The sequence below is a fragment of the Catharus ustulatus genome, chromosome 35 (genome assembly GCF_009819885.2).
Source record: "Catharus ustulatus isolate bCatUst1 chromosome 35, bCatUst1.pri.v2, whole genome shotgun sequence".
Lineage (NCBI taxonomy): Eukaryota > Metazoa > Chordata > Aves > Passeriformes > Turdidae > Catharus > Catharus ustulatus.
This window is the reverse complement of record NC_046255.1, coordinates 474252-498720: the sequence shown is the minus strand read 5'-3', so window position 1 is coordinate 498720 and position 24469 is coordinate 474252. Positions and strand designations below refer to the sequence as shown.

General features: G+C 47.0%; 1 protein-coding gene across 1 annotated transcript in view; it reads right to left on the bottom strand.

Annotated features, from left to right (window-relative positions):
• SCAF1 (SR-related CTD associated factor 1) overlaps nucleotides 1-24469 on the bottom strand; it is a 38074-nt gene that overhangs the window by 1502 nt on the left and 12103 nt on the right. Inside the window, 11 exon segments of the mRNA XM_033084020.2 lie at nucleotides 5478-5606; nucleotides 13055-13090; nucleotides 13175-13249; nucleotides 15390-15472; nucleotides 19733-19904; nucleotides 19907-20164; nucleotides 20352-21434; nucleotides 21437-21527; nucleotides 21530-22155; nucleotides 22157-22270; nucleotides 22330-22678. Coding sequence (XP_032939911.2) covers nucleotides 5478-5606; nucleotides 13055-13090; nucleotides 13175-13249; nucleotides 15390-15472; nucleotides 19733-19904; nucleotides 19907-20164; nucleotides 20352-21434; nucleotides 21437-21527; nucleotides 21530-22155; nucleotides 22157-22270; nucleotides 22330-22678 — 3016 coding nt within the window.

Below are 24469 nucleotides of genomic sequence, written 5' to 3'. Positions count from 1 at the left end.
TTTTAAGGGTTTTTTTTGGTTATTTCAGGGGATTTTTCAAAGCATTTTTTTCAGAATTTTTTGGGGAGTTTTCAGGATTTTTTCAAAAATTTTGAGGATTTTTTTTGGAATTGTTTTTTTGGGGTTTTTTTGGGAATTTTTAATGGATTTTTTTGGGAACTTTTTATTTTTAGGGGATTTTTTTGGTTTTTTGGGGGGATTTTTTGCCGGTTTTTTTTTATTTTTTGGGATTTTTTGGAGATTTTTTTCAGAATTTTTAAAGGAGTTTTTGGAGGTTTTTTATTTTTGATTGGGTTTTTTTTAGGATTTTTTGGGATTTTTTAAAAAGTTTTAAAAATTTATTTTTAAATTTTCAGGGTTATTTCAGGGGATTTTTTAAAGGATTTTTTTGGAATTTTTTGAATTTTTCTGGAATTTTTTTGACCTTTTTAGGGGTTTTTCGGGATTTTTTGGGGTTTTTTAAGGATTTTTTGGGAATTTTTTTGATTTTTTGAGGTTTTTTTTTAGGAATTTTGGGGATTTTTTTTGGTTTTTGGGATTTTTTTGGAATTTTTTGGGGTTATTTTGAGGGATTTTTTAAAGGATTTTTTGGGATTTTAAAAATTTTTCTGGAATTTGGGTTTGTTTGGGATTTTTAATTTTTTTTTTTATTTTTTGGTGGTTTTTGGGGATTTTTTCAGTATTTTTTGGGGAATTTTTTTTGAAGTTTCTTTTTGGTTTTTCCAGCCCCCCAGTTTTTGGGGATCCCCTCATTTTTGGGGGCTCCAATTTTGGGGAAAATCAGATTTTTGGGTGTGATTTTTTCCCATTTTCCCCCAATTTTCACCCATTTTCTCAGGGATTTTTTTGTGTTCCCCCATTTTTTGGGGTCCCATTTTTGATTTTTTTCCCCAATCTATTTCTGGGGTCACCACAACTTCAAATCCCTCAAATTTTAGGGAAAAAATCAGAATTTTTTTTCCTGGAATTTTCAAAAAAATTGAATTTTTTTGTGGGATTTTCACCCATTTTCTCTGGAATTTTTTGGGGTCCTCTCCCCATTTTTTGAGGTCACCAATTTTGGGGAAAATCCGATTTTTTTTTTCTGGAATTTTCAGGAAAATTGAATTTTTTTAGTGCGATTTTCAGGAAATTCGGATTTTTTTTCTGGAATTTTCATAAAAATCGAATTTTTTTTGGTGGGATTTTCAAGAAAATTGAATTTTTTGGTGAGATTTTCCCCCATTTTCTCTGGAATTTTTTGGGGTCCTCTCCCCGTTTTTTGAGGTCACCAATTTTGGGGAAAATCAGATTTTTTTTCTGGAATTTTCATAAAATTGAATTTTTTTGTGGGATTTTCACCCATTTTCTCTGGGATTTTTTGTAGTCCTCCATTTTTTGGGGTCCCATTTTTGATTTTTTTCCCCAATCCATTTTTGGGGGTCACCACAACTTCAAATTCTTCTAATTTTGGGGAAAAATCAGATTTTTTTTGAATGGAATTTTCAGAAAAATTCAATTTTTTGGTGCGATTTTCACCCATTTTCCCCCAATTTTCACACCAATTCCTCCAGGATTTTTTTGCCCCTCCCCATTTTTTGGGTTCCCCTTTCCATTTTTGGGATCATCCTATTTTTAGGGTCACCAATTTTGGGAAAAATCAAATTTTTTTTAATGGAATTTTCAATAAAATTGAATTTTTTTGTGGGATTTTCACCCATTTTCTCTGGGATTTTTTGTAGCCCCCCATTTTTTGAGGTCCCCTTTTCATTTTTGGGATCATCCTATTTTTTTGGGTCACCAATTTTGGGAAAAATCAGATTTTTTTCCTGGAATTTTCAGAAAAATTCAATTTTTTGGTGCGATTTTCACCCATTTTCCCCCAATTTTTACCCATTTCTTCCCAATTTTCACCCATTTCCTCTGGGATTTTTTGCCTTTTCCCACTTTTTGGGTTCCCCTTTTCATTTTTGGGATCATCCTATTTTTTTGGGTCACCAATTTTGGGAAAAATCAGATTTTTTTAAATGGAATTTTCAATAAAATTGAATTTTTTTGTGGGATTTTCACCCATTTTCTCTAGGATTTTTTGTAGCCCCCCATTTTTTGAGGTCCCCTTTTCATTTTTTTGGTGTTCTCTCATTTTGGAGTCACCAATTTTGGGAAAAAATCAGATTTTTTTCCAGGAATTTTCAATAAAATTGAATTTTTTGGTGGGATTTTCAGAAAAATTGAATTTTTTTGTGGATTTTTCACCCATTTTCTCTGGAATTTTTTTGGGGTCCTCTCCCCATTTTTTGAGGTCACCAATTTTGGGGAAAAATCAGATTTTTTTTCTGGAATTTTCAGAAAATTTGATTTTTTTTTCTGGAATTTTCAGAAAAACTGAATTTTTTTAGTGCGATTTTCAAGAAAATTGAATTTTTTTGTGGGATTTTCCCCCATTTTCTCTGGAATTTCTTGGGGTCCTCTCCCCATTTTTTGAGGTCACCAATTTTGGGGAAAATCAGATTTTTTTTGAATGAAATTTTCAATAAAATTGAATTTTTTTAGTGCGATTTTCAAAAAAATTGAATTTTTTTGTGGGATTTTCACCCATTTCCTCTGGGATTTTTTGCCCCTCCCCATTTTTCGGGTTCCCCTTTTCATTTTTGGGATCATCCTATTTTTTTGGGTCACCAATTTTGGGAAAAATCAATATTTTTCTCTGGAATTTTCAGAAAAATTGGATTTTTTTGTGGGATTTTCACCCAATTTCTCTGGGATTTTTTGTAGCCCCCCATTTTTTGAGGTCCCCTTTTCATTTTTTGGGGGTTCTCCCACTTTGGAGTCACCAATTTTGGAGAAAATCAGATTTTTTTTCCTAGAATTTTAAAAAAATTTGATTTTTTTTCTGGAATTTTCAGAAAAATTGAAATTTTTTTTGTGGGATTTTCACCCATTTTCTCTGGAATTTTTTGGGGTCCTCTCCCTATTTTTTTGAGGTCACCAATTTTGGGGAAAAATCAGATTTTTTTTGAATGGAATTTTCAGAAAAATTCAATTTTTTTAGTGCGATTTTCAAAAAATTGAATTTTTTTGTGGGATTTTCACCCATTTCCCCAGGGATTTTTTGCCCCTCCCCATTTTTTGAGGTCCCCTTTTCATTTTTGGGATCATCCTATTTTTTTGGGTCACCAATTTTGGGAAAAATCAGATTTTTTTTCTGGAATTTTCAAAAAAATTGAATTTTTTTGGTGGGATTTTCAGAAAAATTGAATTTTTTTAGTGCGATTTTCACGAAAATTGAATTTTTTTGTGGGATTTTCACCCAATTTCTCCGGGATTTTTTGCCCCTCCCCATTTTTTGGGGTCCCCTTTTCATTTTTTGGGGTTCCCCCATTTTGGAGTCACCAATTTTGAGGAAAAATCAGATTTTTTTCCAGGAATTTTCAGGAAAATCAGATTTTTTTTCTGGAATTTTCAGAAAAATTGAATTTTTTTGCGGGATTTTCACCCAATTTCTCTGGGATTTTTTGCCCCTCCCCATTTTTTGGGGTCCCCTTTTCATTTTTTGAGGTTCCCCCCATTTTTGGGGTCACAGATTTTCATAAAAAATTCAATTTTTTGGTGCGATTTTCACCCATTTTCCCCCAACTTTTACCCATTTTTTCCCAATTTTCACCCATTTTTTCTGGGACTTTTTGTGTTACCCCATTTTTTGGGGTCCCCTTTTCATTTTTTGGGGTTCTCCCATTTTTGGGGTCACAGATTTTCAGAAAAAATTCAATTTTTTGTGCGATTTTCACCCATTTTCCCCCAATTTTTACCCATTTTTTCCCAATTTTCACCCAATTCCTCCAGGATTTTTTGCCCCTCCCCATTTTTTGGGGTGCTCCCATTTTTGGGGTCACCACAACTTCAAATTCTTCTAATTTTGGGGAAAAATCAGATTTTTTTTGAATGGAATTTTCAAAAAAATCGAATTTTTTGGGTGGGATTTTCAAGAAAATTGAATTTTTTTGTGGGATTTTCCCCCATTTTCTCTGGAATCTTTTGGGGTCCTCTCCCCATTTTTTGAGGTCACCAATTTTGGGGAAAAATCAGATTTTTTTTTTCCTAGAATTTTCAAGAAATTTGATTTTTTTTCTGGAATTTTCAAAAAAATTGAATTTTTTTGTGGGATTTTCCCCCATTTTCTCTGGAATTTTTTGGGTCCTCTCCCCATTTTTTGGGGTCACCAATTTTGGAGAAAATCAGATTTTTTTTCCTAGAATTTTCAACAAATTTCATTTTTTTTCTGGAATTTTCAAAAAAATTGAATTTTTTTGGTGCGATTTTCAAAAAAATTGAATTTTTTTGTGGGATTTTCCCCCATTTCCTCCGGGATTTTTTGCCCCTCCCATTTTTTGAGGTCCCCTTTTCATTTTTTGGGGTCCCCCCATTTTTTGGGTCACCAATTTTGGGAAAAATCAGATTTTTTTTTCTGTTATTTTAAAAAAAAATTGAATATTTTAGTGCGATTTTCAGAAAAATTGAATTTTTTTTGGTGGGATTTTCACCCATTTTCTCTGGGATTTTTTTGGGGTCCTCTCCCCATTTTTTGGAGTCACCAATTTTGGGGAAAAATCCGATTTTTTGAATGGAATTTTCAAAAAAATTGAATTTTTTTAGTGCGATTTTCAAGAAAATTGAATTTTTTTGTGGGATTTTCACCCATTTTCTCTGGGATTTTTTGGGGTCCTCTCCCCATTTTTTGGAGTCACCAATTTTGGGGAAAATCAGATTTTTTCTGGAATTTTTTTGGGGGGGTTTTTATGATTTTTTCAGATTTTTTTTTATTTTTTGGGGTTTTTTTAGAAGTTTTTTAGGAGTTTTTGGGATTGTTTTGGAATTTTTGGCTTTTTAAAATTTTTTTAAGGGATTTTGGTATTTTTTTGAATTTTTTCATGATTTTTGGGGATTTTTTTTTTTAATTTTTGGGATTTTTGGGGATTTTTTTACGGATTTTTCAGGATTTTGTTTTTAATTTTTGGGGGATTTTTTGAGGACTTCTTGGATTTTTTTGGGGTTTTTTTTAAAGGATTTTTGGGGAATTTTGGGGATTTTTATTTTTTGGGGGTCTTCTTACAACTTTTGGAATTTTTTAAATTTTTGTGTTTTTTTGAGATTCTTTTAAAGGATTTTTTTTTAATTTTTGGGGTTTTTTAAAATTATTTTTTCAATTTTTTTTCAAATTTCCCAAATTTTTTTGTGGTCCCCCATTTTTTGAGGTCTCCTTTTCATTTTTTTGGTGTTCTCTCATTTTGGAGTCACCAATTTTGGGGAAAAATCCGATTTTTTTGTTTCTGGAATTTTCAGAAAAATCGAATTTTTTTGGTGCGATTTTCAAGAAAATTGAATTTTTTTGCGGGATTTTCACCCAATTTCTCCGGGATTTTTTGCCCCTCCCCATTTTTTGGGGTCCCCTCCCCATTTTTTGGGGTCCCCTCCCCATTTTTTTGGGTTTTTGGGGTGACCTTGTGCACGGCCTTGCGCAGGATGTCCTTGTACTCGTCCTTGGTGATGTCCTTGCGCTGGTAGAAGGGTTTGATGGCGAGCTTCACCTCCTCCACCGCGCGCTCCTGCGTGTGCAGCTTCTTCAGGTACTGCAACGGGGGGCAGGGGTCACTCAGGGGTCACTCAGGGGTCACCTGGGGTCACTCAGGGTCATTTGGAGTCATTTTTGGGTCACTCAAGGGTCATTTTGGGTCACTCAGGGGTCATCTGAGGTCACTCAAGGTCATTTGGAGTCACTCAGGGGTCAGTCAAGGTCATTTTGGGTCACTCAAGGGTCATTTGGGGTCACTCAGGGGTCATTTGGGGTCACTCAGGGGTCACTCAAGGTCATTTGGGGTCACTCAGGGTCATTTGAGGTCATTCAGAGTCATTTGGGGTCACTCAGGGGTCATTTTTTGGTCACTGAAGGTAATTTTGGGTCACTCAAGGGTCACTCGAGGTCATTTTTGGTCACTCAAGGTCATTTGGAGTCACTCAGGGGTCATTTTGGGTCACTCAGGGGTCATTCAAGGTCATTTGGAATCACTCAGGGGTCATTTAAGGTCACTCAGGGGTCACTCAAGGTCATCTGGTCACTCAGGGGTAAGCTGGGGTCACCCGAGGTCATCCAGGGGCCACTCAAGGTCATCGGGAGTCATTTTTGGGTCACTCAAGGGTCAGCCAGGGGTCACTCAAGGTCATTTGGGGTCACTCAAGGGTCATTTGAGGTCATTCAGGCGTCAGTTGGGGTCACCCGAGGTCACCCAGGGGTCACTCAAGGTCATTGGGAGTCATTTTTGGGTCACTCAAGGGTCATTTGGAGTCACTCAGGGGTCATTTAAGGTCACTCAGGGGTCACTCAAGGTCATTCGGAGTCACTCAGGGTCATTTGAGGTCATTCAGAGTCATTTGGGGTCACTCAAGATCATTTGGAGTCATTTTTTGGTCACTCAGGGATCATTTAAGGTCACTCAATGTCAGCTGGGGTCACTCAGGGGTCATTTGAGGTCATTCAGGGGCAGCTGGGGTCACTCAGGGGACATCTAGGGGTCAGCCAAGGTCACTCAGGGGTCACTCAAGGTCATTTGGAGTCATTTTTTGGTCACTCAAGGTCATTTTGGGTCACTCAAGGGTCATTTAAGGTCACTCAAGGTCATTTGGGGTCACCCGAGGTCACCCAAGGTCACTTGGGGTCACTCAGGGGTCATTTAAGGTCACTCAGGGGTCATCTGAGGTAATTTTGGGGTCACTCAAGGGTCACCCAGGGGTCACTCCAGGTCATTTGGGGTCACTTGGGGTCACTCAAGGTCATTTGGAGTCATTTCTGGGTCACTCAAGGGTCACCCAGGGGTCACTCAAGGTCATTTGGAGTCATTTGAGGTCACTCAAGGGTCATTCAGGGTCACTCAGGGTCAGCTGGCATCATTCAGGAGTCATCCAGGGGTCACTCAAGGTCATTTGGAGTCACTCAGGGGTCATTCAAGGTCATTTGGAGTCACTCAGGGGTCATTCCAGGTCATACAGGGGTCACTCAAGGTAATCTGGAGTCACTCGGGTCATTTAAGGTCATTCAGAGGTCACTCAAGGTCATTTGGAGTCACTCAGGGGTCATCTGAGGTCACTCAGGGGTCACTCAGGGGTCATTAAAGGTCATTCAGGGGTCACTCAAGGTCATTTGGAGTCACTCAGGGGTCACTCAAGGTCATTTTGGGTCACTCAAGGGTCACCTTGGGGTCACTCAGGGGTCATTTGAGGTCACCCAGGGGTCACTCAAGGTCATTTGGAGTCATTTTTAGGTCACTCAAGGTCATTTTTGGTCACTCAGGAGTCATTTTGAGTCACTCAAGGGTCATTTAAGGTCACCCAGGGGTCACTCAAGGTCATTATTGGTCACTCAAGGTCATTTGGAGTCATTTGAGGTCACTCAGGCATCATTTGGGGTCTCTCAGGGGTCATTCAGGGTCATTTGGGGTCACTCAGGGGTCATTTGAGGTAATTCAGGGATCAGCTGGGGTCACTCAGGGGTCACTCAGGGTCATTGGGAGTCATTTTTGGGTCACTCAAGGTCATTTAAGGTCATTCAGGGGTCACTCAAGGGTCATTTGGGGTCATTCAGGGTCATTTGGAGTCATTTTTTGGGTCACTCGAGGTCATTTTTGGTCACTCAAGGTCATTTGGAGTCACTCAGGGGTCACTCAAGGTCATCTGGAGTCATTTTTGGGTCACTCAAGGTCATTTTGGGTCACTCAGGGGTCATTCAGGGTCACTCAAGGTCATTTGGGGTCACTCAGGGGTCATCTTTGGTCACTCAAGGTAATTTGGGGTCACCCAGGGGTCATTCGAGGTCACCCAGGGGTCACTCAAGGTCATTTGAGGTCACTCAGGGATCATTTAAGGTCACTCAATGTCAGCTGGGGTCACTCAGGGGTCATTTGAGGTCATTCAGGGGCAGCTGGGGTCACTCAGGGGTCATTCGGGGTCACTCAAGGTCATTTGGGGTCTTAAGGGGTCACTCAGGGCCATCTAAAGTAATTCAGGGTCAGATAGGGTCACTCAGGGGTCATCTGGGGTCACTCAGAGCAATTTGAGGTCACTCAGGTTCATCTGGGGTCACTCAGGGGTCATCCAGGGTCACTCAGACTCATTTGGGGTCACTCAGGGGTCATCTTGGGTCACTCAGAGTCATTTGGGGTCACTCAGGGGTCACCTAGGGGTCATTTCAATATATGGAGGAAAAAATTCCGGAATTTTCCTGACCCGGAGTGTCCAATGTATGGACATGGTTCTGGAATTTTCCAACCCAGAATTGTCCAATATATGAACAAATTTTGGGATTTTCCCAACCTGGAAGTGCGTCTTATACTCAGGAATGTTCAATATATGGACAAAAAAAATTCTGGAATTTTCCTGCCCTGGAGTGTCCAATGTATGGACACAGTTCTGGAATTTTCCAACCCAGAATTGTCCAATATATGAACAAATTTTGGGATTTTCCCAACCCGGAAGTGCGTCTTATACTCAGGAATATTCAATGTATGGACAAAGTTCTGGAATTTTCCTGATCCGGAAGTGCGCCTTATACTCAGGAATGTTCAATATATGGACAAAAAAATTCTGGAATTTTCCTGAACTGGAGTGTCCAATATACGGACAGAGTTCTGGAATTTTCCCGACCCGGAAGTGCACCTTAAAATCCCAAGTGTCCAATATATGGACAAAAAAATTTGGGAATTTTCCCACCTGGAATTTCCAATATAAGGACAAAGTTCTGGAATTTTCCTGACCTGGAAGTGCGCCTTATACTCAGGAGTGTCCAATATATGGACAATAAAATTCTGGAATTTTCCTGACCCAGAGTGTCCAATATATGGACACGGTTCTGGAATTTTCCTGACCCGGAAGCGCGCCTTATACTCCGGTGTGGTTTATAATCGTTAAATTACTGTAATTATTCTGTTGTCACCAGGTGGGGCAGTGATCATTATCTAATTAGATATCTCCTGTTAATTATTAATTTATAATCCAGGTGGTGCAATTACTTATCTAATTAGATACCTCCTGTTAATTATTACTAATTTATAATCCAGGTGGAGCAGTGATTGTTATCTAATTAGATATCTCCTGTTAATTATTATCAATTTATAATCCAGGTGGGGCAGTGATTGTTATCTAATTAGCTATCTCCTGTTAATTATTAATTTATAATCCAGGTGGGGCAGTGATAATTATTTAATTAGATATCTCCTGTTAATTACCATTAATTTATAAACCAGGTGGGGCAGTTATTTATCTAATTAGATACCTCCTGTTAATTATTATTAATTTATAATCCAGGTGAGGCAATGATAATTATCTAATTAGATACCTCTTGTTAATTATTAATTTATAAACCAGGTGGGGCAGTGATATTTATCTAATTAGCTATCTCCTGTTAATTATTAATTTATAAACCAGGTGGGGCAATGATAATTATCTAATTAGCTATCTCCTGTTAATTACCATTAATTTATAAACCAGGTGGTGCAATTATTTATCTAATTAGGTATCTCCTGTTAATTATTAATTTATAAACCAAGTGATGCAATTATTTATCTAATTAGATATCTCCTGTTAATTATTATTAATTTATAACCCAGGTGGGGCAGTGTTTTTATCTTTGCACCCCCCAATCCTTTCTCCAGGGTCACTCAGGGGTCACTCAGGGGTCAGTCAAGGTCATCTGAGGTCATTTGGGGTCACTCAGGGGTCACTCAAGGTCATTCAGTCATTTGGGGTCACTCAGGGGTCAGTCAAGGTCATCTGAGGTCATTTGGGGTCACTCAGGGGTCACTCAAGGTCATTCAGTCATTTGGGGTCACTCAAGGGTTATTTGGGGTCACTTGGGGTCGTTCAAGGTCACCTGCAGTCCTCCCCAATGTCCCCAATCCCCCCCAGTGTCCCCCCAATGTCCCCAACTCCCCCAATGTCCCCAATCCCCCTCCAATGTCCCCTCTGTCCCCAATGTCCTCCAAATGTCCCCAATGTCCCAAATCCCCCCAAATGTCCCCACTGTCCCCAATCCCCCAAATGTCCCCCAAATGTCCCCAATCCCCTCCAATGTCCCCAATATCCCCAATCCCCCAAATGTCCCCACTGTCCTCAAATGCCCCCCTGTCCCCTCAGTGGCCCCAAATGTCCCCAACCCCCTAAATGTCCCCAATGTCTCAAATGTCCCCAATCCTCTCAATGTCCCCAATGTCCCCTCAATGTCCACAATGACCCCAAATGTCCCCTAGTGTCCCCAAACCCCCAATGTCCCCAATCCCCCACAATGTCCCCTCAGTGTCCACAATGCCCCCAATGTCCCAAATCCCCCAAATGTCCCCAACCCCAACAATGTCCCCAATGTCCCCAATCCCCTCAGTGTCCCCAATGTCCCCAATGTCCCCAAATGTCCCCAATGTCCCCAGTGTCCCCAACCCCCCCAAATGTCCCTAACCCCCACAATGTCCCCAAATGTCCCCAATGTCCCCAATCCCCCTCAATGTCCCCAACCCCTCCAATGTCCCCAATCCCCACAATGTCCCCAATGTCCCCAAATGTCCCCAAATCCCCGCAATGTCCCCAATCCCCCAAATGTCCCCAATGTCCCCAACCCCCCCCAATCCCCTCAACATCCCCAATCCCCTCAATGTCCCCAATGTCCCTAACCCCTCCAATGTCGCCAATGTCCCCACTGTCCCCAATGTCCCCAAATGCCCCCCAAATGTCCCCAACCCCCCAGTGTCCCCAAACCCCCACTGTCCCCAATGTCCCCAAATCCCCTCAATGTCCCCAAATCCCCCCAATGTCCCAAATCCCCCAAAATGTCCCCACTGTCCCCAACCCCTCCAAATCTCCCCCAGTGTCCCCAAACCTCCAATGTCCCCAATCCCCTCAATGTCACCAGTGTCCCCCACCCCCCCACGTCCCCAATTCCCCCAAATGTTCCTATTGTCCCCAATGTCCCCAATGTCCCCAAAATCCCCCAATCCCCCTCAGTGTCCACAATGTCCCCACTGTCCCCAATCCCCCCAGTGTCCCCTCAATGTCCCCAACCCCCTCAATGTCCCCAATCCCCCCGTGTCCACAATGTCCCCCAATGTCCCCAACCCCCCTCACTGTCCCCAAATGTCCCCAGTGTCCCCAATGTCCCCAACCCCTACAATGTCCCCAAATGTCCCCAACCCCCTAAATGTCCCCAATGTCTCAAATGTCCCCAATCCTCTCAATGGTCCCAATGTCCCCTCAATGCCCACAATGACCCCAAATGTCCCCTAGTGTCCCCAAACCCCCAATGTCCCCAATCCCCCACAATGTCCCCTCAGTGTCCACAATGTCCCCAATGTCCCAAATCCCCCAAATGTCCCCAACCCCCCCAATGTCCCTACTGTCCCCAATGTCCCCAATGTCCCTAACCCCTCCAATGTCCCCCTGTCCCCTCAGTGGCCCCAAATGTCCCCAACCCCCCCAAATGTCCCCAATGTCTCAAATGTCCCCAATTTCCCCAACCCCCCCAATGTCCCCAAATGTCCCCAACCCCCCCAGTGTCCCCAATACCCCTCAGTGTCCACAATGTCCCCAACCCCCCAATGTCCCCCAACCCCCCCAGTGTCCCCAAACCCCCAAATGTCCCCAATGTCCCCAAAATCCCCCAATCCCCCTCAATGTCCCCACTGTCCCCAATTCCCCCAAATGTTCCTATTGTCCCCAATGTCCCCATGGTCCCCAAACGCCCCAGTGTCCCCCCAATGTCCCCAACCCCCACAGTGTCCCCAATCTCCCTCAGTGTCCACAATGTCCCCAACCTCCCCACTGTCCCCAATCCCCACAATGTCCCCCCCAATGTCCCCACCCCCTCCAAACCCCCACAATGTCCCCAAACCCCTACAATGGCCCCAACCCCCCGGTGTCCCCCCTGTCCCCAAATGTCCCCAACCCCCCCAGTGTCCCCAACCCCCCCCAGTGTCCCCAACCCCCCGGTGTCCCCAACCCCCACAATGTCCCCCAGTGTCCCCAATGTCCTCAACCTCCCCAATGTCCCCAATCCCCTCAATGTCCCCTCAGTGTCCCCAACGTCCCCAATCTCCCCAATCCCCCTCAATGTCCCCAACTACCCTAAATGTCCCGAACCCCCCCAGTGTCCCCAAATGTCGCCAATGTCCCCAATGCCCCCCAATGTCCCCAATTCCCCACAATGTCCCCTCAGTGTCCCCAATGTTCCCACTGTCCCCAATGTCCCCAAATGTCCCCAAATGTCCCCAACCCCCCACAATGTCCCCTCAGTGTCCCCAATGTCCCCAATCCCCTCAATGTCACCAGTGTCCCCAACCCCCCAAATGTCCCCAAATGTCCCCAATGTCCCCAACCCCCCCAGTGTCCCCAATACCCCTCAGTGTCCACAATGTCCCCAATCCCCCCAAATGTCCCCAAGCCCCCAATGTCCCCAATCCCCCCAAATGTCCCAATCCCCACAATGTCCCCAATGTCCCCAATGTCCCCCTGTCCCCTCAGTGTCCCCAACGTCCCCATCACCCCCAAATGTCCCCAACTCTCCCAATCCCCCCAATGTCCCCAATCCCCCTCAATGTCCCCACTGTCCCCAATCCCTCTCAGTGTCCCCAATGTCCCCAAACCCCCCAATCCCCCCAAATGTCCCCAATGTCCCCAATCCCCCCAATGTCCCCAAACCCCCAATGTCCCCAATGTCCCCACTGTCCCCAATCCCCTCAATGTCCCCTCAGTGTCCACAATGTCCCCAATCCCCCCAAATGTCCCCAAGCCCCCAATGTCCCCAGTGTCCCCAAATCCCCCAAATGCCCCCAATGTCCCCAACCCCCCCAGTGTCCCCATAATCCCCCTCAGTGTCCCCACTGTCCCCACATGTCCCCAACCCCCCCGGTGTCCCCAACCCCCCCCCGGTGTCCCCCCCTGTCCCCACTGACCTTGTCACTGTCCCCTCTGCCCTCGCTGTCCCTCCTGTCCCCTCAGTGTCCCCCCTGTCCCCAACCCCCCCGGTGTCCCCCCCGTCCCCACTGACCTTGTCACTGTCCCCTCTGCCCTCGCTGTCCCTCCTGTCCCCTGTCCCTGTCCCCCCCAGGTTGGGGGTGGGGGGCGCGGCCGGGGGGAGGGGCAGCAGGTAGGGGGGGGGAGGGGCGGCCCCGGGGGGTCCCGGGGGGAGGGGCCCAGGGGTGGGGCCCAGGGGGGGAGGGGCGGCCTTGCCCTGGCTCAGGATCTGTAAAAAAAATAATAAAAATTTCAAATAAATTAAAATTTTAAAAAGATTTAAAAATTTTAAAAATTTTAAAATTATAAAATTAAAAGAATTAAAATACTAAAAAATTCAAAAAATAAAAAATTAAAATATTAAAAAGATTTTAAAATTTTAAAAATTTAAAAATTATGAAACTATAAAATTAAAAGAATTAAAATACTAAAAAATTCAAAAAATAAAAAGTTAAAAAATTAAAGATATAAAAATGAAAAAAAAATTAAAAATTTTAAAAAATTAAAAAATAAAAAACTAAAAATTGAAAAAAAATTTAAAAATTAAAAAATTTTAAAAACCTAAAAACTTAAAAATTAAAAAATTTAGATAAATTCAAAAATTTAAAAAAATTTAAAAATTAAATTTTAAAAACCTAAAATTTTAAAATTAAAAAACTAAAAAATCTTAAAAAATTAAAAAATTAAAAATCAAATTAAAAAATTAAAAATTAAAAAATTTTAAAAATTAAAAAATTATAAAATTAAAAAATTAGAATATTAAAAAATTTAAAAAATAAAAGATTAAAAACTAAAATACTAAAATTGAAAAATTTAAAAATTTCTAAAAAATTAAAAATTAAAAACTAAAATACTAAAAAAAATTAAAATTTAAAATAAAAAAACTAAAAATTAAGAAATTAAAAATCTAAAAAAATTCCAAAAATTCAAATTAAAAAACTAAAAAATCAAAAAATTAAAATACTAAAAAATTTTAAAAATTAAAAAATAAAAAAACTAAAAATTCAAAAAGTAAAAATCTAAAAAATTTTTAAAAATTCAAATCAAAAAACTAAAAAATTAAAAAACAATTAAAAAATTAAAATGTTAAAAAATAAAAGATTAAAAAACTTAAAAAATTTAAAAATTAAAAGATTAAAATATTGAAACATTAAAAATTTAAAAAATTTTAAAAATAAAAAATTAAAAAATTAGAAAATTAAAAAATAAAAAACTAAAAACCAAAAAATTTAAAAAAATTTAAAAATTAAAAATTAAAAAATTTAAAAACTAAAAACTAAAAATTAAAAATTAAAAAAATAAAAAAAAAAAAACCCCAAAATTTAAAAAATTTAAAAATTAAAAGATTAAAAAATTTAAAAAATCAAAATTTGGGGAGGAAATGAGTGGAGGGTGTCCATGGGGGGGTCCCTGTTGATTTTTTAGGGTCCCCATTACTTTTTTTGGGGTCCCCATCCCCTTTTTTGGCACCCTCATCCCATTTTTTTGTGCTCCCCATCCCATTTTTTTGGGGTGTCCCTGTTTGTTTTTTTGGGCTCCCTCCCAAATTTGGGGGTCTCTGTGTCCCAAACCCCCCAAATTTTGGGGTCTTCCTCCCTAAATCCCCCAAATTTGGTCCCCAAACCCCCCAAATTTTGGGGTTTCCCCTCCCAAAATCCCCAAAATTTGGTCCCCAACCCTCCAAAATTTGGGGTCTCCCCTCCCCTAAACCCCCAAAATTTGGTCTCAAACCCCCCAAATTTGGGGTCTCCTGTCCCAAACCCCCCAAAATTTGGGGTCTCCCCTCCCCTAAACCCCCAAAATTTGGTCCCAACCCTCCCAAATTTGGGGTCCCCTGTCCCAAACCCACAAAATTTAGTCCCAAACCCCCCCAAATTTTGGGGTCTTCCTCCCTAAATCCCCCAAATTTGGTCCCCAAACCCCCAAATTTCAGCTCTCCCCTCCCCAAATCCCCCAAATTCGGGGTCCCCCTCTCCAAATTCGGGGCCCCCCATCCCAAAACCCCCAAAATTTAGTCTCAAATCCCCCAAATTTTGGGGTCTTCCTCCCTAAACCCCCAAAATTTGGTCCCAAACCCCCCAAAATTTGGGCTCCCCATCCCAAACCCCCAAAATTTTGGTCCCCAAACCCCCCAAATTTGGGCTCTTCCTCCCTAAATCCCCAAAATTTGGTCCCCAAACCCCCAAAATTTGGGGTCTCTCCACCCCAAACCCCCCAAATTTGGGGCTCCCCATCCCCAAACCCCCCAAATTTTGGGGTCTTCCTCCCTAAATTACCAAAATTTGGTCCCAAACCCCCTAAATTTGGGGTCCCCTGTCCCAAACCCCCCAAATTTGGTCCCCAACCCCCCCAAATTTTGGTGTCCCCACCTGGTTGGTGGCCTGGATCAGCTCCTGGGCCTTGGCCCTGCTGGCCAGGTTGGCTTCTTCCATCTTGAACAGCAGGGCAGTCACTGCGGGGGAGGGAATGGTGAGAGAGCCCCAAAATCACCCAAAAATCACCCCAAAAATACCCCAAAAACTGCCCCAAAATCATCCCAAAATCACCCCAAAAATACCCCAAAAATAAGCACAAAACAGCCCAAAAATACCTCAAAAATACCCCAAAAAACACTGAGTCACAGCCCCAAAAATACCCCAAAAACTGCCCCAAAATCACCCCAAAAATAACCACAAAACAGCCCAAAAATACCCCAAAATCACCCCAAAAATACCCCAAAAATAACCACAGAAACATCCCAAAAAAATGCTGAGGGACAGCCCCAAAACTGCCCAAAATCACCCCAAAAATAACCATAAAATTACCCCATAACAGCACTAAAAAACCACTGAGACAGCCCCAAAATCACCCCAAAAATACCCCAAAAAATCCACAAAAATAACCCCAAAATCACCCCAAAAATACCCCAAAATCACCCCAAAAATACCCCAAAAAATCCACAAAAAAAACCCCAAAACGGCCCCAAAACCCACGGTGACAGCCCCAAAACCGGCACAAAAATACCCCAAAACCAACCCTAAAAACACCCCAAAAATACCCCAATAACAATCCCAAAAAACACTGAGTGACATCCCAAAAAAAAGCCCCAAATATCCCTAAAAAATCACAAAATAAAGCAAAAATCACCCCCAAAACAGCCCCACATCCCCCCAAAATCCCAAAACCCCATTTCCCCCTAAAAATCACAAATTCCCCAAAATCCCCCTAAAAATCCCCAAAAAACTCCCCCCAACCCCTCCCCAAATATCCCAACCCCCAAAAATCCCCCTCAAACCCCCCAAATCCCTCCCCAACATTCCCAAACATCCCAAATCCCCCCAAAATCCCCCCCAAATTCCCCCTCAAAAATCCCAAACTCCCTCAAACCTCACCCCAAACACCAAAACCCCCCTCAAATCCCTCAAACCTCTCCCCAAATATCCCAAAATCCCCTCAAATCCCTTCCAAACCCCCCAAAACCCCAAAAACTTCCCCCAAACCCCCTCCCAAACCCCCCAAAACCCCCCAAATCCCCCTCAAAATCCCAAATCCCCCAAAACTCCTCCCCAAACTCCCCCAAAACCCTCCCAAATCCTCAAAATCCCCCCAAAACCCCCTCAAACTCCCCCCCAAACTCCACCCCAAACACCCCAAAATCCCCCCAAACCCCTCCTCAAACTCTCCAAACCCCCCCAAAAAACCCCAAATCCCCCAAAATCCCCCAAACCTCTCCCCAAAACCCCAAATTCCCCCAAACACCCCTAAAACCCCAAATCTCTCTCCCAAAAATCCCAAAACCCTACCCAAAGCCCCCAAACCCCTCTCCAAATATCCCAAACCCCTCCCAAACCCCTCAAACCCCCCAAAACCCCTCCCCAAAATCCCAAAGCCTCCAAATCCCCCTCAAACCTTCCAAAACCCTTCCCCAAACACCCCAAAATCCCAAAAATCCCCCCTCAAAATCCCAAAAACTGCCCCAAACTCCTCCCCAAAATTCCAAACCCCCTCCAACCCCCCCAAAATCCCAAAAATCTCCCCTCAAAATCCCCCAAAATCCCCTCAACCCTCCCAGACCCTCCCCAAATCCAAAAACCCCCCTAAACCCCATCCCAAACACCCCAAACTCCTCCCCAAAATTCCCAAAATCCCCCTCAAACCCCCAAAAACCCCCCAAACCCCTCTCCAAACCTTCCTCAAAATCCCAAATCCCCCCAAAACCCTTCCCCAAACACCCCAAAATCCCAAAAATCCCCCCTCAAAACCCCCGAAAAATCCCAAAAACTGCCCCAAACTCCTCCCCAAAATTCCCAAAACCCCCCTCAAACCCCCCAAAATCGCCCCAAAACTCCTCCCTAAACACCCCAAATCCCCTCAAATCCCCCTCAAATCCCCCCAAACCCCTCCCCAAAACCCCAAATCCCCCCAGATACCCCTTCCCAAACACCCCAAACACCCCAAAAATCCCCCCAACCCCCCCCCAAAATTCCCAGAACCCCCCTCAAACCCCCCAAAACCCCCCCAAACCCCTCCCCACACACCCTCAACCCCCTCCCAACCCCCCCAAAAACCCCAAATCCCCCCCAAACCCCTCCCCAAACACCCCAAAATCCAAAATCCCCCCTCAAACCCCCCAAAATCCACCTAAAACCCCCTCAAACCCCCCAAACCCCTCCCCAAAATCCCAAATCCCCCTCCAACCCCCCACTAAAATCCCCCCAAAATCCCAAAAACTCCCCCAAACTCCCCTCAAATTCCCCCCAAATACCCCAAACCCCTCAAAAATCACCCTCAAACCCCAAAAACCCCCTCAAATCCCTCCTAAACCCCTCCCCAAAATTCCAACCCCCCAAGAACCCCCCCAAAATCCCAAAAACTCCCCCAAAAACTCCCCTCAAATTCCCCCCAAACCCCCCTAAAAATCCCAAAAACTGCCCCAAACTCCTCCCCAAAATTCCCAAACCCCCCAAATCCCCCTCCAACCCCCCCAAAACCCTCCTCAAACACCCCTAAATCCCCCCAAATCCCCCTCAACCCCCTCCAGATCCCGTCCCCAAACTCCCCCAAACCACCCCTCAAATCCCTTTCAAACCCCCCAAAATCCAAAAAATCCACCCAAATCCCCCTCAAACCCCCAGACCCCCTCCCCAAATACCCCAACCCCCCCCAAAATCCCCCCTAAACTCCTCCCCAAACACCCCAAACCCCCTCAAACCCCCCAAACCCCTCCCCAAAATCCCAAAACCCCCCTAAACCCCAGCCAAACACCCCAAACTCCTCCTAAACACCCCAAACTCCTCCCCAAAATTCCCAAAACCCCCCTCAAACCCCCCAAAAAACCCCAAATCCCCCCCAAACCCCTCCCAAACCCTTCCTCAAAACCCCAAATCCCCCAAAACCCTTCCCCAAACACCCCAAAATCCCAAAATCCCCCTAAAACCCCCCCAGACCCCCCCCCTAAAATCCCAAAAAACTCCCCAAACCCCTCCCCAAATACCCCAAACCCCCAAAAATCCCCCCAAACCCCCCAAATCCCCCTCAAAATCCCAAAAATCCCCCTAAAAACCCCCCCAAACCCCTCCCCAAACATCCCAAACCCCCCTCCCCAAACATCCCAAACTCCTCCTCAAACCCCTCAAACCCCCAAAACCCCTCCCCCAATATCCAAACCCCTCTCCAAACATCCCAACCCCCTCCCCAAAATCCCAAAGCCCCCCAAAAATACCCTCAAAAGCCCTCCCAAAAATCCCAAAACCCCAAAAACCCCCCCACAAACCCCCCAAATCCCCCTCAAACCCCCGAGACCCCCTCCCCAAATCCTCAAAATCCCCCCAAATCCCCCTCAAAACCCCCCTCAACCCCCCACAAACCCCCCAAATCCCCCTCCAACCCCCCCAAAAATCCCCCTCAAACCCCCCCAAAACCCCTTCCCCAAATTCCCAAACCCCCCAAAGCCCCTTCCCCAAAATCCCAAATCCCCTCAAACCCCTCAAACACCTCCCCAAATATCCCAACCTCCCCCAAAACCCCTCCCCAAATACCCCAAACCCCCCCAAAATCCCCCTAAAACCAAAACCCCCTCCCCAAACACCCCAAAATCCCAAAACTCCCCTAAAACCCCCCCAGGACCCCCCCCAAACTCCCCAAAATACCCTCAAAACCCCTCCCCAAATAGCCCAAACCCCCCAAAATCCCCCCAAAATCCCAAATCCCCCCAGACCCCCCTTCTTAAACACTCCAATCTCCCCCAAACCCCCCCAAACACCCCAAATCCCCCTCAAACCTCCCAAAACCCTCCCAAAACCCCTCCCCAAACACCCCAAAATCCCAAAAATCCCCCCTCAAACCCCCCAAAACCTCCCCCAAACATCCCAAACCCACCAAACCCCTCCCCAAACACCCCAAACGCCCCCAAAATCCCCCCAAAATCCCAAAAACTCCCCTAAAACACCCCAACATCCCCTCAAACCCCCCCAAATCCCTCCCCAAACATCCCAAACTCCTCCTCAAACACCCCAAATCCCCCAAAACCCCCTCAAACCCCTCCCCAAAATCCCAAATCCCCTCAAACCCCTCCCCAAACACCTAAAACCCCCCAAAATCCAAAAATCCCCCCTCAAACCCCCCCTAAAAATCCCAAAAACTGCCCCAAACTCCTCCCCAAAATTCCCAAACCCCCAAACCCTCCCCAAATACCCCAAACCCCCCAAAACCCCCCCAAACCCCCCCCACGTACACGCCAGCACCCCGCTGGTGGCGCAATCCACCCCCCCCTGCAGGCTCCACGCTCCCGGCGCCGCCGCCGTTGCCGCTCCCGGTGCCGCCGCCGCCGCTCTCGCCGTCTCCTCCTTGGCCTCTCCCCGGCTGTCGGCCTCACCCTCCGCTCCGGGAGCCTCCCCTACGACCCCACCTCAACACCCCCAAAATTCTGAGCTTCTCCTCCTCCTCCTCCTCCTCCTCCTTCCTCCTCAACCAAGAAAGAAACATCGGGGGTTTTGCAGCTGCTGTCCACGGTTTGCGAGTCCGGCGTCAACTCCCGTTCCGTTTGCGGCGCCGTCGCGCGGTCGCGGTCACCGCCGGCGTTTTCGGCGTCGCCGTCGGCGTTCCCGGCGCTTTGGGCGTTCCACGTTGGATTTTTCCGACCCCGACCACGCCGCCTCCGCTTTGGGCGTCAACTCAAGCCGGGATTGCCGGCGCTGTCGGCTTTGGATTTTTTCAGCGCCGCCGTTTTCGTTGTCTTCGTTTTTCGTTTTTTCCTCGCGGTTTCCCCGCGGTTTTAGTTTTGGTTTTGATTTTTTCGCCCCTCCTTTGGTTTTGGCGCTTTCACCTTGCGGGGTTTGGCGGTGTTGCCATCAGATTTTTTCCTCCGTTTTCTCCTCCGGTTTCAGGAACGCCGCGCGGCTCTCGGCGTCGCGGGCGAATTTCACGCCGATCCCGGTTCCGCCGGTTCCGTCTTTGCTGGGAGTTGTGGTGGAGCTGACGCCTTCCCTGATCAACACCGACACCTTGGATTGCAGCTTCACCTTCCTCGCCGCCGCCGGCGCCGCCGATTTCGCCGTCTCCCGCCCCTTCCTTGTGCCCGCCGCTGCTTTTGCTTTTCCGGTTGGGTTTCTCCCGTTGCTTCTCCTTCGTTTTGCCGCCGTCGCTTCGGGATATTCCTTAAATTTCTTCTTGTATTTCTCCCTCTGTGTTGGCCTCTCCTCGGCGCGGCCTCGTTTTCTCTCCTTCTCTTTTTTCCCCGTTTCCGCCACTCTCTGCTCGGATTTCCTCGCCGGGAACTCGGCGTGCTCGCGGTCGGAGAACCCCTCGAAGCTCAACCCTTCGGAATCGTAGAGAACCTCGCGCTTCGGTTCCGGCGTCGCCGTAGCGCCGCGCCGGCTCACCGTGATCGTCCTCTTGATGGCGAAAAGATCGGAATCGTTGAGTTCCTGCACCGAGGGCGGCACCACCGCGCGAGCTCTCGTCGCCGCGGCGCCGTCGCGTCGCTTTTCTCCGCCCTTGCCGTCGTGCCGCGATCCTCGCCGCTCCCTCGACCGCGAGCGTTGCTTCTTTCTTCTTCTTCTCCCCGCGGTGCTTCTCTTGTGCCGCGATCGCCCCGAGCTGCCGGAACGCCGGCGGCGCCGTTTCTCTCTGGAGCGCGACCGCCGCGACCACGAGCGCCGGCGCGACCGCGAGCGCGACCCGCGGCGCCGGTGACGCTCCTTGGATTTGCTCGCCGCCTTCCGGTTGTTTTCTTCCCGCCGACCCAAGTTGTGGCGCGTTGCCGCCGCGCCTCGCGGGATCGCTTGGATTTTTTCCTGGAGGCCGCCGAGGGCGAGCGCGCTGAGGGCGGCGCGCGCAGCCGGCGTTGGGTGAGGATTTTCCCGCCGTAAATCCGACCCGGTTCCGGCAGCGCCGCCGCCGCTTTTCCACCGCGGGTCCGTTGGGACTCGGCGCCGAAATCGCCTTCCTCGTCCGAATCAGCGTGCAGCGATAAAAAATCGTCGCCGCCCTCGGGGAGACGCGGCGGGCGGGGGATCGGCGACGCGGTTTCCTCGCCCGGCCGGCGCCGCCCGAACCGGGAGCGGCGGCGCCGGAAGCGGGAGCGGCGCCGCGGAAAATCCGCACGGGGCTGAAGCGCTCCTCCTCGGGCTGCACGATCTCGCCCTCCTCGATCTCCGAATCGCCCGGCCCGCCCCACTCGCGCCGGCCGCGGTGCCGCGGCGCCGCCGGTTTGGACGTTTTGGGTTGGGTTTGGACGTTGGGAATTTGGGGAGGTTTGGGGTTGTTGGCGGTGACCACCTCCAGCGAGAGCTTGCCGTCGAATTTGGCGTGCGCCTCGCTCTCGGCGCGGCCTTTCCCGCCCAGATCCACCACGAAGACGCGGCGGCGCGGCTCCGGCGCGGCCGGGTCGAGCGGGGAGGAGCCTCCATCTCCCCTTTCCTCCTCATCCTCCTCTTCCTCTTCCTCCTCCTCGTCTTCAGGGAGGGTGGAGTCGGCGCCGGGCGGGTTGGGCGGCGTTTTGGGCGGTTCCGGATCTTTCTCGAAGTCTTGGCTCAGGCTGTTGTCGTCGTAGATGCCGGCCAAGGTCTCGGAGATGCGGCTGATGCTGTGCGACACGTCGGGGAGCGCCGGCGCTTCTTCCTCCTCCTCTTCATCATCATCATCATCCTCTTCATTCTTCTTCATCTTCTTCTTCGTCTTCTTCCTCCTCTTCCTCCTCCTCGGGGCTGGGGCTGCTCGGCGACGAGCTGGGGTTGGAGCCGGTGGGGTCGAAGGGGTCGTACTTCTGGTCCTGCCGCCCTTCGGCCTCTTTGCCCGGCGAGGATGAGGAGGCGCCGGCGCCGCCGTAACCGAAATCTTGGGGGGCTCCTCCCCCTCCTCCACCATTCCCAACATTTGGGTTTCCTCATCCGTGGGGTGGAAAGGATCATAAATATCCAACACCGGAGAGCGCGGCCGGGCCGGCGCGGCGGGAGGGGCGGAGGAGGAGGAGGAGGAAGAGCGGGAGGAAGAAGAGGAAGAGGAGGATGAAGATGAGGAGGAGGAGGAAGAGGAGGAGGAATCAACTTTTTTGGAGGGTGGGGCCGGTTGGGTTCGTCCCTCGGCGCGCCGGGAGGGGGTTGGGGGGGTCTCTGTTGGTTTTTGGGGGGGTCCCGCCGCCGGGAGCGGCCCGCTCGGGGACCCCGGAGGCGGCGGGGGCGGGCGGGGGTGGGGGGAGGGGCGCGGCGGGGGGGGGAGGGGGAGGGGCGCCGGCGGGGGGGCCGGGGGGGGAGGGGAGGCCCCGCCGGGGAGGCGCCAGCGGCGGGGGGAGGGGAGGGGGAGGGGAGCTGGGGGTGGGGGGAGAGAAAAAAAAAAGGGAAATTTGGGTTAAAATTGGGTAAAATGGGATAAAATATTGAGTTTTTAGTGGGGATTTTGTCATTTTTGCCTAAAATTTCTCGGTTTTACCCCAAAATTCCTAATTTTCACCCCTAAATTCCACCATTTTTGTCCCAAAATCCCCGATTTCCACCCAAAATTCCTCATTTGGCCCCAAAATCCCTCATTTCCACTCAAAATTCCCCCATTTGGTCCCCAAATCCCTCATTTCCACCCAAAATTCCTCATTTCTGCTCTAAATCTCCAATTTTCACCCAAAATTCCCAATTTCTGCCCAAAATCCCCTCATCCACCCAAAATCCCCAATTTTCACCCTAAATCCTCCAATTCCACCAAAATTCTGTCGTTTTTGCCCAAAATCCTCGAATTTCCACCCAAATTCCTCATTTCTGCTCTAAATCCCCCATTTCTGCCCAAAATTCTCAATTTCCACCCAAAATCCCCAATTTTCATCCTAAATTCCACCATTTTGTCCAAAATCCTCTCATTCCCACCCAAAATTCCTCATTTCGCTCTAAATCCCCAATTTTCACCCCAAAATCCCAATTTTTGTCCCAAAATCCCCTCATTTCCCCCAAATCCCTCTTTTTTGCCCAAAATCCCTCATTTCCACCCAAAATTCCTCATTTCTGCTCTAAATCCACAATTTTCACCCCAAAATCCCCAATTTCTGCCCCAAAATCCCCTCATTTCCACCCAAATTCCCCCATTTTTGTCCCAAAATCTCATTTCCACCCAAAACCCCCAATTTTCATCCTAAATCCTCCCAATTCCACCCAAAATTCCTCTTTTTTTGCCCAAAATCCTCTCATTCCCACCCAAAAATTCCTCATTTCTGCTCTAAATCCCCAATTTCCATCCCAAAAATTCCCCAATTTTCTGCCCAAAATCCTCTTCAATCCCCTAAACATCCCCCAAATCCTCCCCAAAAACTCCAAAATCCCCGCCAAAATCCTCCCTAAATCCCTCAAATTCACCCCAAAATCTTCTCAAATCCCCCCAAAATCCCTAAAATCCCCCTAAATCCCTCAAATCCCCCCAAAATCCCTCAAGTCCCCCCAAAATCCCCCCAAATCCTCCTCAATCCCCTCAAAATCCCTTAAAACCCCCCTAAATTCCCTCAAATCCCCCCAAATCCCCTCAAATCCCCCCAGACCACCCAAAATCCTCCCCAACCCCCCCTAAATCCCTAAAATCCCCCCAAAATCCCCTCAAATCCCTTCAAATCCCCTAAATCCTCCCCAAAATCCTCCTCAATCCCCCAAAAATCGCTCAAAACCTCCCCAAATCCCCCCTAAATCCCCTAAAATCCCCCTAAATTCCCCCAAAATCCCTCCTAAATACTTCAAATTCCCCCAAAATCCCCCCAAATCTCCCCCAACCCCCCTAAATCCCCTCAAATCCCCCAAAATCCCATCAAATCCCCCCCAAAATCCCCCCAAACCCCCCAAAATCCCTTTAAATCCCCCCAAACCTCCCCAAAATTCCCCAAACCCACCTAAATCCCCCATAAATCCTCAAACCCACCCCAAAACCCCCCTAAATCCCTCAAATTCACCCAAATCCCCTCAAATCCCCCCCAAAATCCCCCCAAATGCCCCTAAATCCCCTA